The 14,994-nt window shown below is 34.1% G+C and overlaps 1 protein-coding gene across 1 annotated transcript in view; it reads right to left on the bottom strand.

Annotated features, from left to right (window-relative positions):
* The window catches only part of LOC107657743 (cyclic nucleotide-binding domain-containing protein 1-like), a 44,805-nt gene that overhangs the window by 16,437 nt on the left and 13,374 nt on the right, over positions 1 to 14,994 (bottom strand). The window contains exons 4-6 of the mRNA XM_016445967.1: positions 5,276 to 5,421; positions 1,965 to 2,056; positions 1,603 to 1,740 (exon numbers count right to left, since the gene is read on the bottom strand). Of these exons, the coding sequence (XP_016301453.1) occupies positions 1,603 to 1,740; positions 1,965 to 2,056; positions 5,276 to 5,421 (376 nt within the window). The remainder of the gene's footprint in view (positions 1 to 1,602; positions 1,741 to 1,964; positions 2,057 to 5,275; positions 5,422 to 14,994) is intronic.

The raw sequence follows: 14,994 nt of genomic DNA, 5'->3' as shown, positions 1-14,994 counted from the left end.
TCAGTGGTTAAGTTGTATTTACAACACTGTTCCAGAACAGTTCAACCCAAATATTCGTGTGTGTGCAACGCATTTTACGGAGTACTGTTTCCTGATCCTGGTAGAGTAGACTTTCAATGCCGGCTGTACTGTAATCCTATACAAAAAGCGAAGATGGTGATGGTAAAATAACAAAAATAAGGTAAAAGTAAAACAAAACAAAGAAAGGGTCCTAATAGCTGTAGGAAACTAAAAGGGAAAGTAAATAAACAAATTGATTTAATTAAATCTCAAATTTAATAAAAATCAATTTAGCTGAATTTGTACATTCATGCTAAACACATTTCATTACACCAAATACACAAAAAAATGTTCTTTTTTAGCAACGTCATATGACCCCTTTAATGGTGGAATCATTTTAGGACACCAAGGAAAGGATGCACAATATATCTGTACCATACTGTTTTTGGCCGGTATCAAAGTTTTTTTCTTTTTTTTTCTTTTTTTCTAGTTTTGGATAATAACCAGTAATTCAGAATTGAATTGTGCATACTCGTTTCCTCTGCTTTTTTTAGATGATTATTTAGATGATTATTGTAGCATCTAATGCTCAGAGTTAATCCTAATATTAATAACGTATAATATAATAATAATAAACTATTAATATTAGGTTTGGATTGTTATAATATTACATATTAATGAATTTTATTGTTAATAAAAAATATTTATATTCAATATTAATCATTTAGATTATCTTTGTTATCATCTAATGCTCAGAGTTAATCCCAATAATAATATATTAATAATAAAGTATTAATATTAAGATTACATTATTATAATGTTAAATATGAATACATTATATTCTCAATTAATATATTAATCAATATTAATATTAAATATTATTATAATTATGTTGTCATCTAATTCTCAGACTTGATCCTAATATAAATAATGTATTAATAATGATGTATTAATATTATGATAAAATAATTATAATATTAAATATGTGAATAAAATATGAATAAATATAAATATTAAATAGTATATTAAATAGTCCTAATACTAATACTAATAATAATAATTTACTGATAATAAATTATTAATATTAAGATTATATATATATATATATAAATAAATAAATCAAGATAAAACCATATTAAATACTAATAAACTATATTGTTAATAAATGTTACATATTAATATTATTAATTTAGATTGTCATTCAATGCTCAAAGTTAATCTTAATATTAATAATTTGTTATTAATAAATTATTAATATTAAGATTATATTATAGTAATATGCTATATTAATATTAAACAAATCATTTAATAACACTGTAAAATGTAATCTTTAGTAAATCTCAAAATGAGTATTTATTTTTCATAATGTGCAGTATAATTTTGTAATGCCTCAATTCACTTGTAGCACTTAAAATAACTAATTTTAGTGTTTTATTTTTCATTTATTTGGACAAAATATTACAGAATTGTATTACTGGTCATTTATCATTTTTCAGCTATAACATGAAAACAATTATAGGCCAGAATATAAAATATTGGTGTGTCTCTAGTCTGCAAAGTAAATTTCACTTTTGTGTTACATGAAGCATCACGTTGCTGCACCTTTTTTAGCTTCTCGTAGCCAGAGCGAGATATTTTGAGAATCTCGCAGATCTCGAGTGTCATGACACACTGGATGATGGCACCTCCATCTACTGCATTTACAGGTTCACAGCATCCAAATGAACCTCCAGCTGCAATCTAGATCAACAAAGACACCAAATACAGTACACTGTATGAAAATGTTGTGTTCAAGAGGCCAGAATTCAGACATCGTTAAAATGCTGTTTTTACTTATTTATGACCCTGCGCCACATTGGTTACCATTTCTATTTTTGACAAACTTCACTATTGGATGTAACACTTGAATAGATCACTCAACAACTCAAACTCAACAACTGATAACCAAGTAGCATCATTTATACCGTAGAGACTGTCTGATCCTCTTTAAGGGTTTCATGGTTGAACGGTTTCACTGAGCCCTTCAGAACGAGGTAAAATCCATTATGTCCAAAAACTGTAATCAGAGAAAGAGAGATAAATATGGCAGAAGACACACTCGATTAGAAAACCCTCCACTCAACAGTTACGGTTCAGCTGGTTCAGGTCAAAACGCTTGACCCCATTATGCAGGTGGGCAAGAGACTGACTATTAAATCTTATCGCTGTTCCTGTTATGTAGAGAAAAATCCACATGCAGAATAAGATTCTACACATTACAAAGATTTAAAAAGAAAAGCAGTACTAGGGATAAAGTCACTGGAGCCCATCTCATCCTAAGTAAGAGCATATGCATAAATGGATGCATGCTGATGGGTTCTAAAAGATTGAGATAATTCTTGCATTCGACTGTGAAATAAATCCAAACAACTGCATTTAAATGAATGGTTCTCTGTGGAGCAGTGAATTTCACGCGTAAGGGGAACGTTCACCCCAAAATTTTTACTCTTTCATCATTTACTCAACATTACAATATGTCTGTTAGGGTTATGTTTAGTTTTGTTCTGTTTTCATTGTGTTTTCAGTTTATCTGTTCCCCTGTGACCTAGTTTTACGTTGGCTCCTAATTGTCATTTCGTTCACCTGTGTTGCATTAATTAACTCATTAGTTCTTTCATTTGCTCCCCTACAAATACTCTCAGTTTTCCCTTAGTCAGAGTCCGTTCTCATTTATGTAATGTTGGTGTACTTGCTTGTCTCCTGGATCTGTTTATTAAATTACCTTTTTTTTATCTCCGTCGTCCTCGTGTGTGTTTGTCCCACACCAACCCGTAACAATGTCACTCCAAATGTCTTAAATTTCAAATTTTCTCACATATGTTCATTGTACAGTTTCCAATGACCTTGAATAGTTATTGTTAACTAAAACTATTAAAAACTACTTTTATAAATAAAAAAATATATAGAAAGGTTGCATTGGCAGGCAACAGAAAGATTAAGTTTAATATAAAGTACTATTATTAAAATGAAATAACAATAAATAGAAATATTGAACTAATGAAAACAACAAAAACACATACCTAAATTACTGAAACTTCAACAAATTATTTTAACTATTACTATATACACTTTAATAGTATATACTGTAAATAATGCTACCAATTTTATGCTTTTTTTATGCACTTAGGATTTTATTTATATAACTTTTTGGAGCTTGACAGTATTCAAAAGTGTGATCAAGACAAGATTTTGCAGATTTTAAGTTAATAATAAATTTATTTTTGGATGAACTATTCCTTAAAAGAGCACTATACTCTTCATATTTCTTTGATAAAAACATCCCCCAAACAAGCTTATGCTTTCATATATACACACATAGATATACTCATTCTTTTAAGGAATTTTCACACACATTATGAAATGAGCTGTATCATTTCAGTCATATCTATATCTTCAGACAAATAAATCACCTTGACACAAAGATCTGAATGAAATGAAAACTGCTCTCTGAAAGCAAACTCTCCATACACTAGTAATAACAATCCACAACATCTCTCACTCCTCACACGCAAACTTTTCAGCCTGGTCCAGACAGCCAATCACAGTGTTTATGCTCTGTAATCATCTGCAGCTAAAACTTGCATCCATAACGAAGCCCTTCCCCCCTCCATCTGTGACATACAACACACCACAGCCATTACCGCCCTTCTAGACGAATCAATAAAGAAATCTCCATCTCCAAAACACCAGACGTTTGCAAAACGGCAACCATTGGTGTGGAGGCACGGATTCATGCTTTCATCAAATTGTCTTTCCTTTATGTTTTTGCTTAGTGGCCCTGAAAGAATACGTGGCTGTTATTGAGCACAGATTAGCAGACGAACGAACACATCGATAGAAAATCACGCATGCCAGGTTGGGCTCTCAACCTTTTAGAAACACATCCAAACACTTGACAATATTCACAGGCGAGACTGAAAGATGATGCCAATGAAAGATCTGTTCGATTTGTCTTGATAGATTGTGTTGCATGAGGCCACTGATATCTAATATATGAACTAACAGTTTTGGATGAGAGAATCTTCTTCTTTGGGGATTGAGCCAAATGTTTTGCAAGACTCTGCACCAGAAAAAGACATGTTTATGAAGTCTATACTGTATATAAGCACTATTATGTTTTCATTCGTGGATAAACTGTTCTGAAACTGATAAACCTGCTGAACTAGAAATAGTAAGCTTTTAAAGAAGCACGATTGAGTTGTGGAGTGTTTTTATGGATGATTTCCATCTTCCATCGTGCAAAAACACAAATGGTGGATGAAAAATGATAGATGAAATTATTTTTGAATAAGACAATCCCTGACACATAACATTATTATGTGATTTTCTACACTCTTAAAGCATTAGTTCAGCTACTCTTATGTTATATACCAAGACTTATGGGTAACACTTTACAATACCTCATAAGAAATAACTACTTAAATTTCATTTGGTTTCTCACACAAAGCTATTGTATTACTACTGAAAACTCTTAATATAGTGAATATAGAGTCATATGAACTACTTTTATGATAAATTAATGATGCTGTTTGTCCCTCACCATCAAACTGAAACTAATGGCTAGAATGTTCTTTTAAAAAATTACTTTATGCACTTCTACAGTACATAAAAAATACAGTCATATGGGTTTTGAATGACAATCTTAAGTGAATTTTCATTTTAAGGTGAACTTAAAAATTCATTTTTTAAACTTAAAGTTTGAAAAAATAGTTCACCCAGAAATGAAAATTTGTAGAAAATGTACTCACCTTTGGTTATCCAAGATGTAGATGAGTTGCTTCATCAGAACAGATTTGAAGAAATGTAGCATTACATCACTTGCTCAGCAATGGATCCTCTGCAGTGAATGGGTGCCGTCAGAATGAGAGTCCAAACAGCTGATAAAAACATCACAATAACCCACAAGTAATCCACACGCCTCCAGTCCATCAATTAGCGTCTTGCGAGTTTGTAATAAATAAATAAATAAAATCGATCATAAAGGCATTCTAACTTTAAACCATCGCTTCTGCAATATTATGGATAGAGGCACCCATTCACTGCAGAGGATCCATTGGTGAGCAAGTGGTGTAATGCTAAATTTCTCCAAATCTGTTCTGATGAAGAAACAAACTCATCTACATCTTTGATGGCATACATTTTCAGCAAATGTTCATTTTTGGGTGAACTATTCCTTTATTAAGAGCGTATGTGCTCTATTCCTTTAAGAGTGTGACTGTGTGTGTATATATCTCACTGATCTGTCCGCGGTCCCAGGTCTCGGCAGTGGTGACGGTACTAATCTGTTTCAGCTCCTGCGAGCCCAGCTGCGAGGTCAGACTGTGGACTCCCTTCAGCAGTTTATAAATGATATGATGCTCTGACTGGGATCTCTCAATAGGGCTGCAAAATACACAAAGAATCACAAATTCATTTTTCAGGAGTCTAAACAGCAAATTCTATTCAGTGGGCACTCACACCTATGTTGGGGAAGCTACTCGTTATTTATAGCATTTAAAATACAGACAAACTACCCTTTGAAAAAGTATCTAACTGCTTTGCAGCTACTTAAAGGAATAGTTCACCCAAAAATTAAGTCTGTCATCATTTACTCACCCTTGTGTCGTTCCAAACATGTATAAGTTTCTTTCTTTTGTTGAGCACAAAAGAAGATATTTTGAAGAATGTTGGTAACCAAACAGTTGACGGCAGCCATTGACTTCAATGGTATTGAAAAAAAAATACTATGGAAGTCAACGGCTACCATCAACTGTTTGGTTAGCCACATTTTTTAAAACATCTTTTGTGTTTAGCAGAAGAAAAGAATTCATACAAGTTTGGATCGACATGAGTAAATTATAACAGAATTTTCATTTTTGGTTGAACTATACCTATATAAGGCATTTTAAACTTATTTTGGCAACTAGAGCAGTACTTATCTGTCCAGAAATAATGTATCTTTATTTTATATAAAATAAAATATAACATATTTCTGTGTAAAATTATTTTATTTTATATAAAATAATAAATTAAAATATAATACATTCTTTAAAACACAATAAAATAAAATTTTATGGTAAAATATATATATTTTTTTTATCTATACACAAAAGTTGTCCAATGTGTTGGAACCGGTCTTTTGAGATGAATGGTCTAAAAGTAAAACAGAAAAATAGAAAATTAAATTGCAATTAAAAAACAAACTATATGACCATACAGCGATCTGGCGACCTGCAGCTATTTAATCGCACCTTCAGAGTCCATTAAAGACATTTTTTAAAAGACTCTAGGATAAACTGGCTCGAAATCTAGTCTCATCTGCATTAATGTAAGTTTGTGTCCTAGAGAAACCCCCTGCAACCCAAACAAAAAACTCTTAATCTTTTTACACCCTCACTGTCCTACAGGCACCATCTCAGATAATGAAACCTGAACACTTGCTATTAAGAAACCCCTCTGCAGCGTGTTATTATGTTTAAAGCTAACTCTTAAGGGAAAACGAGTGTCTTAGAGTGTGATGATGATGGTATTAGTGTGGTGTCTAGTTCCATGGGCATCCGAGAGACAAAAACTCAAGAGCAATAGCCGGGGAGGAGTTTAGCCATCAAGAGCACACCGCTGCCAGCGTGAGTGAGTAATCACAATGCCGATAGACTGTGTGTGCATGAGTTTGCTTATGCTGGATGAAGGTCAAATCCATCAATCAATCCTTTGTGAGTGTTTGCTTGTGCTTGTGGGTTCGGTAAATCAGTGTCAGTCTCAAAACAGCCGGCTTTAGACAGGCAAAAAAAATAATAGCTAGAATAGAATATTCTGCGTTGTACCAGAATATTCTATCTCTGAAGTATGATTGACATCCATCAGCCTTCCCATTCCAATGCTTCAACAACAACAGGAAAAAGGAACCTGTTTTGTTATTCCTGTATACACACACACTTTTATTGCTATAGTTTTTTTAATAACTTGGAAATAGTTTTTTTGTTAGATTTCTTGATATCACAATTAAGTGATTTTGTTCATAACTGCACTTACAAAAATAAAAATAGCAATTCATTAAGAATTATTACAGGTAGGCCTGGGTTTTGACACAAATTTCACAATTCAATTCTGATTCGATTCGATATAGATTATTTTGGACATATATCAAGTACAGTACATGGCAAATTAAATCTCTCAACTAATGCTGTAAAATATAGCCTACATAAAATGTGTTTGCAATATCACTTTTGTAAAATTCTTTTAACTAACAAAAATAACATTATCGAGTAAGTGACAATATTTTTGTTGGGCCAATGACAGCACTAACATCAGTGAATATTAGTAATGGATTTGAGGAATTCTGTAATATCTCATGCTATTAGCTGATCTGTCTCACTTGTTAACATTATCAAAATTTCAAAAGCGAGTTCAAAAATATCCAAATTTACTTCTATTTGACACTCTCACGCAATTTATCTGTCAATCCCTCAATAAGCAATGGCTAACTGTAGCTCTTATATCCATCCTATTAGAATTACTAAAGTTATATTGTCATATTTCTGAAAGTCTGTTTACTTTTATATAGAAATACTTGCTAAAATTACTATACAAGCATATTCATTAGAGTTCAAACGGTGCTGAACAACAGAAATTACTCACCAAAGAGTCTCCAAACATTTCAGTTGCTTTATACACCTACATTTTCCATCTTTGATACACTCCAGACTACAAATCAATAAACTCATATGCATTCACTGTAAAACACTGCACAGATGGCAGAGCTTAGTCCTAATAGCGTTAGCAGAGATGTACAAGCATGAGTTTACAATTTACAGGAATGTCTCGCACACAGTTTGGCGGTCTTAATTTCAGGGTTCACAAAACATCCTCTGTGCACCAAATTTGTAATTCCCCGTCCTCTTGCCAAAGCGCTACGCGGATAAAAAGAAATACATTATGCTGTTAAGATAATGGGATATCATCTTTTACACTGTGGGTCATTTCTGGGGTGAGAGTGCAACTGCCTTTTAAAAGATACAATTAGCAGTAACATCATATATCTATGAATGGGAATGAGGCAAGGTTGAACATTTAAGGTCATTATGAGTCATGATGGGAACTTCAGATTCTCATGGTTTCTACAGAATATTCACATTCAAAAGATGTTACCTAATTAGTTTTTATTTAACAAGAATTACAAAGACATGTCCATGAACTCCTCCACAAATTGAGCAAACTGCTTCAATGTTCAATAGTACTTTATTTAGAAAAGTATTCATTTTTAAAACAAAACAAGCCCAATTAGAGAGCACTAATTAGAGTTTCAAAAGACTGACAAAACTGGTTTGATACAAAGTTTTATAAATTTGGCTTTTTAACTCAAAGGACAACTCTGAATTAGAGATATAAACTCATAATTCTGAGAAGAAAAGTCGCAGTTAGCTTTATTTTTCATTCTTTGGCAGAAACAAGAAACAGAATTGTGAGATATAAACTCAGAATTCTGAAAAAAAAAGTCTGAATTGTAAGAAAAAAGTTAAAATTGTAAGATAAAGTGAATTTTTGGCAGAAACAAAATACAGCTGATACTAAAAAAAAAAACTGTGAAAGAGTCATATGATTAAAGCCATGTGACAGGGGTGAGAATTTTGTTTATGCCATTTTTATTTTTCCAGTTCAAATATACAGAATAATTCACTTTAGGCATCAAACCAAAGCTATACGCCTTGTAAATCAAATCAGATCTCTCTTTGATTGTGAGTCTGAGAAAACTGAATCCCAACCAATCAGATATGAACCTCGCCAGTTTTTCTTTCATCTCTTCTTTATATTAGTTCAACAAAAGTGCATTGTTACTAAACAACAGCATTTCAAGTTAAAGGCCAAACTGAAGCTGAAAACCATTTTTATGTTGACATTTTACTAACTGGTGACTTCGAAATAGAAGCTGACTAGGAAATGATCTCTGGCTTAATTCCAGGATTCTCGCTGACATTTCCATATATTTATATTAATTATGAATTCTCTGTAGATAATAATAATTGCGAGCTTTAATCCCCCCATAAGATTCTAATTAACTGGAAGGAACTATATTCCTTTTTTTGTAAGAATATCTGCTGACTGCGGTACACACAGAGCCTGTGGTGCTGAATAAAAACAGAAGAAGCAAAGGAGAGAGAGGGAAAGAAAAAGCAGGAAAGAGGTGAGAAAGTAAAGAAAACTATTGAATTTCCAAAAGAGTCCCATTCTCCAAAATAAGTGCCATTTGCATGTTTAAAAAACGATTTTCACAACCAATAGTTGATGCTCACTTTTACAACATTAATAAAGTCATTCACATCACTACACATACAGTAATTTTCTTTAATAATGCTAATGCATTTTTGCCCTCTGCATTAGAAAATACATCCATTGTGAAGCAAAACTAGCAATTATTCTTTACACTTTCAATATCAGTTCAGATAGTTGATTACTAGCTGGGATTATTCTAGATAATAATTCAGATGATTAGTTCCTCAAAAGACAAATTAAATGAAGTTGTGTGTCCCCATATTTAAGATTATCAAGACTGCTACAATAACAATTTTAAATTAGTTTAAAAAAAAAAGTGTCAAGACATATCAGCCTTATAATCTTTGACATGTGAAACTGTAAAAGACATTCTGAAAACATTATAATTATATCCTGACATGTATTAAAACTTAATGCATAATGCAACACTTAAACTCATGATTTATCTAATACAGTGATTTAAATCAAACTGAGAATTCAACCCATTTCATAAAATAAACCATTTTGTATCAAAGTGAACAATGAACAACAACAACCTCAACAAAACAAAGAGAAAACCAGTGTCACAACGATTCCACAGCAGAGACGCTCTCATTTCACCTCCCATGAGGAGGGTTAAGGACTGTTCTCCATGTTTGTGCTGCTCAGTTTGTGAGACAATTACAGAGGTTCCAGCGGCCAGCCGCTTTCTCCGAGCAGCTTTCACAGGTCTGTCTGACAGCGAGAGGCTTTGTCTTTCAACAAATAACTGTAATGGTCCTCATCTGCGGAGCGGGCCACCTTTACAACGCTATCTTATCAGCCACCAAATACTTTCCTGCGAACTATCTCCAGAGAATGCACCAGGAAAATTGCCACTAAACCGAGAGCAGCCACTGACATAAATCACAGAGAAAGAGGTACATCGATAAGGGCTATCTCAAAGTTAAAGCCACAAAGCTGTTTTGGGGTCAGAATGGCCAGCAAACTTAATTCAAATTCTAAGTGCCACTTTACTTTGAAGATAAAAGGGAAACCTTCTCCGGGTAATCAATTCAATCTGAACGCGCAAATCTCATTGCTGATAACCTCCACTGTCTTTCCTTAAATTATCTGCAGCACTTTTCTTGAGCTCAGGCAAAATAGGAGGGAAAAAAGTCAAGCTAGCATGTAGAAACAAAATGATTTCGCTGTTCTTTTCATCCCTTTTATCCCACCAAGAAAGTCGGAATAGACAAGCTCTGTAAAAGCCAACAATGATACAACCGTTACCATAGCTGCTTTATCAGACACGTCCATTGCCACATCCATCATGCACTGCAGTTTTACAGTCTAATATCTTCTCTACTGATAAAGACCAGAAAGATTTCCACCCAAAACGGAAAATTTACTTAAAATGTACTCAACCTCAGGCCATCCCAGATGTAGATGAGTTTGTTTCTTCATCAGAACAGACTTGGAGAATATTAGCATTACATCACTTGCTCACCAATGGATCCTCTGCAGTGAATGGGTGCCGTCAGAATGAGTCCAAACAGCTGATAAAGACATCATCCACAAGTAATCCACATGACTCCAGGCCATCAATTAACGTCTTTTGAAATGAAATCTGCATTTGTAATACTGTAAATCCATCAAGATGTTTTAACTTCAAACAAGCTTTCTATCCATAATGAAAAAAGGCATCTCATCTGAATCAAGAGAGAAATATGCACAGATCAAGCACTGTTTAAAAGCAAAAACCGTTCTAAACAAATATCAGTGGATTTTGATGTCAGAGGACAACGGGGGATGGACTTTTTCACTGGACGAAACGTTATTATAGATTATGGACTGGTATTTTGGCCAAAAGCAAAGCAGAAGTTTACAGTTAAAAACTCCTTAATGAGGGATTTGCTTTTAAATGCGCAGCTTTTTGCTTCACAAGACATTAATTGATGGACTAGAGTCGTGTGGATTACTTGTGATGTTTTTATCAACTGTTTGAACTCTCATTCTGACGGCACCCATTCACTGCAGAGGATCCATTGGTGAGCAAGTGATGTAATGCCAAATTTCTACAAAAATCTGCTTCGATGAAGAAACAAACTCATCTACATCTTAGAAGATCTCAGGGTGAGTAAATTCCCAGCAAACATTCATTTTTGGATGAACTATTCCTGGAAGAGAGAAGAAATTACTAAAAACATTCGACCCCATTGATTTTCATTATAAAAAAACAAGATTTTTTTTTTCAAAATATCCTCTTTTGCACTCCACAGGAAAAAAAAGACACTGGGAAAATAATTATTTTTGGTTGAACTATCACTTTAACCTAGAACTGATTCACTAGCAGATACACCCTTACTGGTTGTCATAATGGAGTTAAAGGGATAGTTCTGTCATTATTTACTCACCCTCATGCCGTTCCAAACCCGTAAGACCTTCGTTCATCTTAAGAACACAAATTAAGAAATTTTTTGATGAAATCTGAGATGTCACATGGACTATTTTAACAATGTCCACACTACCTTTCTGGGCCTTGAATGTGGTAGTTGCGTTGCTGTCTATGCAGGGTCAGAAAGCTTGTGGATTTCATCATTCACATATCTACCTCACTTCTGGTTGTGGCTGCCGCTCCACGCTGGGCTGTTTGTTTGTTTTGTGACGATCTGTTTAAGGCACTCAATGGTCTTGCTCCCTCCTATCTTTCCGACCTACTTTCTTCTTATATACCTTCTCGCGCACTCCGGTCTTCTAATTCTGAACTTCTTTGTGTACCTAGGTTCCGCCTATCTTCAATGGGCGGCAGGTCCTTCTCTGTTACTGCACCCAAACTTTGGAATTCACTTCCCCTGGCACTCAGAACAGTCACCTCTTTCAGTGAATTCAAATCAAAGCTTAAAACTTATTTGTTTAATCAACACTATCACTAATTTACATTGTGTATTTGTCTGTTTTGTTTTCTATTTCTGTCTTTACTACATAATCTGTGTTATATGCAACTGCATTATTTGTAACTGAATTGGGCAAATGTCCAATGAAATTGTTTCTTTGTAATCAATATTTGCTGCTTTGGTGTACCTTGTAGAGCGTCCTTGAGCTTGGGAAAGGCGCTATATAAAATAAACATATTATTATCAAAAATATCTTAAATTATGTTTTGAAGATGAACGAATGTCTTACAGGTTTGGAACGACATGAGGGTGAGTAATTAATGACAGAATTTTCATTTTTGAGTGAACTATCCCTTTAAATAGCCTCTTGGGGACACTGCTAAAGAACAAAATAGGAGGACTATTCAGTTTGAGAGGATTAAACAAGTTCAGTTTTTATACCATTTAGTTGGATCTCTGCGATTTTGCTTAATTGAAATCCACCAACCATAGCTTGGCTGCCATGGATGTGTGAGAGAGAAAGAAAAGAAGAGATCTGTTTCCTCACATGTAGCAGCTGTCAGAAGCCTCAGTTTTGCAGCTGGTTCTGAGGTTCTCCTGCTAACAGCCAAAGAGTCCCGAATCCTGACAAAACAGAGCTCAAGCACAAATTATAACTGTCAGAACTGTTAAATAAGACTCCTCAGCCAACACGTGTGTATGTCATCAAAACTGGGAACGTTTTTTTGGACCAAAACACCACTCTGTGAAAACAAAACCCTTTCACACGCCTAGCAGGAGATTCTGCTAAATGGAAAAACTTAAATCGTTGTGGAAGAAAAACAAAACAAAACACATTTTCTGACTTGATACAGCAACTCATAAACATTTTGGGCACAGTGAGGCGGTTTATCAGAGGCACCCTGTAGGGATCAATCATTCTTCTGAATTTCTGCTATAAAACCGCATTATAAAGCAAAGACACTGAAATAAGTGTGCAGATTTCTGCTTTGCTTTTGTTTGGGCCAATCGCTCACCAACAATTCCCCAAGTAAAATTATATTATTTAAAGGTTGCTCTTTCATAGCTCATAATCTTTCACTTGCTGGTAAAAAGAAATAAATAAATACATAAATAATAGTAGCAATACTTTTTTTTGTCATGTGGTAGCATCTATATTAATTGGTTTGATTTAAGTCCTGCATTATTTTAGTGTTTTTTTATATACTATTATAGCGTTTATTAATATTTTGTAGTCTTTTAATTTTCTATTTAATTTTTTCATTTTAAATTAAGTTTTAATAATTTTGTTAGGTGCTTTTGTTGTTTTTATTAGTTTTATTTTCTTATTTCTATACAGCATTAATTTTCAATTCCGTTTCAGTAATTTTAGTACCTTGCAAATCTGATCAAATATTTTAGATCAAAAATAAAACCTCTGACCTTTAATTGCAGACTTTGGTGTATCAGGCTCAAATTTAAAGACAGTTGGGATATGTTGATGACATCTTTTATGAAACTCTTGAGAAAGGCAGAGAGATTTTCAGAGTTTCTCAGTAGAAAAATCGGAGAAGCAAAAGACTTGAGTAAAAGTCTCCATTTGCTCTCCATTTTATCCCATTGATGTTTCAAAGAAACAATAGAGATTAAATAGAGCTTATTTGTAATTTTACTTTTCTACAAGCTGCACTGTTGACATGAAAACAACAGTCAAGCCAGTAATAACCAAGAAACACTCAAAATACCTGGTTTAGATTAAACCTAGTTAAGTCAATGAGTTCATTTATTCAGCTTTGGGACAAATAAATCATTTGGGTGTTTCTGTTTTCTGTTCTCAAGCCTGACAACAAGAGGGTCTGGTCCAAAACACCAAGCCTTGATTGACCTGCCCAGAAGTGGACTTTCCCTTCTTCACAATCCCATTCAACCTCTCCAATGATGATTATGAAGTTTCCACTGCAGCTGTTGTTATATTCAGAGTTGCTCTGGTAAGAAACCTCACTCCTCCAGTAAAGAGATTTACCAGTGCACTTATCCCCTGACTCCATCACTCAGAAACGTCAGCGATACCATTTGCGAACAGCACCTGATCCTGGTCATATTTCCAGAAAAAATCCAGTCTGGTTAATTTCTCTCTGGCTCTCCTTTCCCACAGTGAAGAGTAATGAAATCCTGGGTGTTTCTAGTTTCTTCATTTCCCAAAATATTAAATATCTGATCATAAAAGTCTTCTGAAAGAACAAACTGATCCACAGCAACGGATCATGATCTTCAAACAATTCACTACCAGACTACAGGGTCTGGACTTTTAACAAACCATCTACCATGTTGCAAAAATCAGTTTAAAGGTGCAGTATGTAATATTGACGGCTAGCGGGTGAAATGGTTACTGCGGTCTAAATTCAAAATATTGGACAGAGTTGTTTCTCCCGCCTCCTTTTTTCAGACTCGATGCAGATTGAGGACATGTAACAAGAACGAGCACAATTGATAATAAAAAGTCACGAGCATCACTCACTGCGATTTATCCATGTTTTAATATGCCTATGGTCACAGAGCTTTTTAGATGGATGCCGAGACTTTTTAGGTCAGGTAAAATCTGCAATCTCTCACCCATTTCATTTGCTTGCTTCAATGGCTGCAATACGGATCAGCCATGGCAACCCAGGGTGTTGAAATTGGGTAGACTGACAGCGGTACGAGTCACACAGACCAAAACAAAAACAGACATCCCGACATGGAACACACATTTGAAAGTAGAATAACTGGCAGTAACATTGTTTTTTTGGAGAAACAATTATGTGAACTTAGCATGTTTCCTACATTTCTGCAAACATATGGCATTTTTATGCTTTAGTACAGTCCCAAAAAA

The sequence above is a fragment of the Sinocyclocheilus anshuiensis genome, unplaced genomic scaffold (assembly GCF_001515605.1).
Source record: "Sinocyclocheilus anshuiensis isolate Anshui unplaced genomic scaffold, SAMN03320099.WGS_v1.1 scaffold119, whole genome shotgun sequence".
NCBI lineage: Eukaryota > Metazoa > Chordata > Actinopteri > Cypriniformes > Cyprinidae > Sinocyclocheilus > Sinocyclocheilus anshuiensis.
The sequence above is the reverse complement of the archived record's forward strand: the minus strand, read 5'-3'. Positions and strand labels throughout refer to the sequence as shown.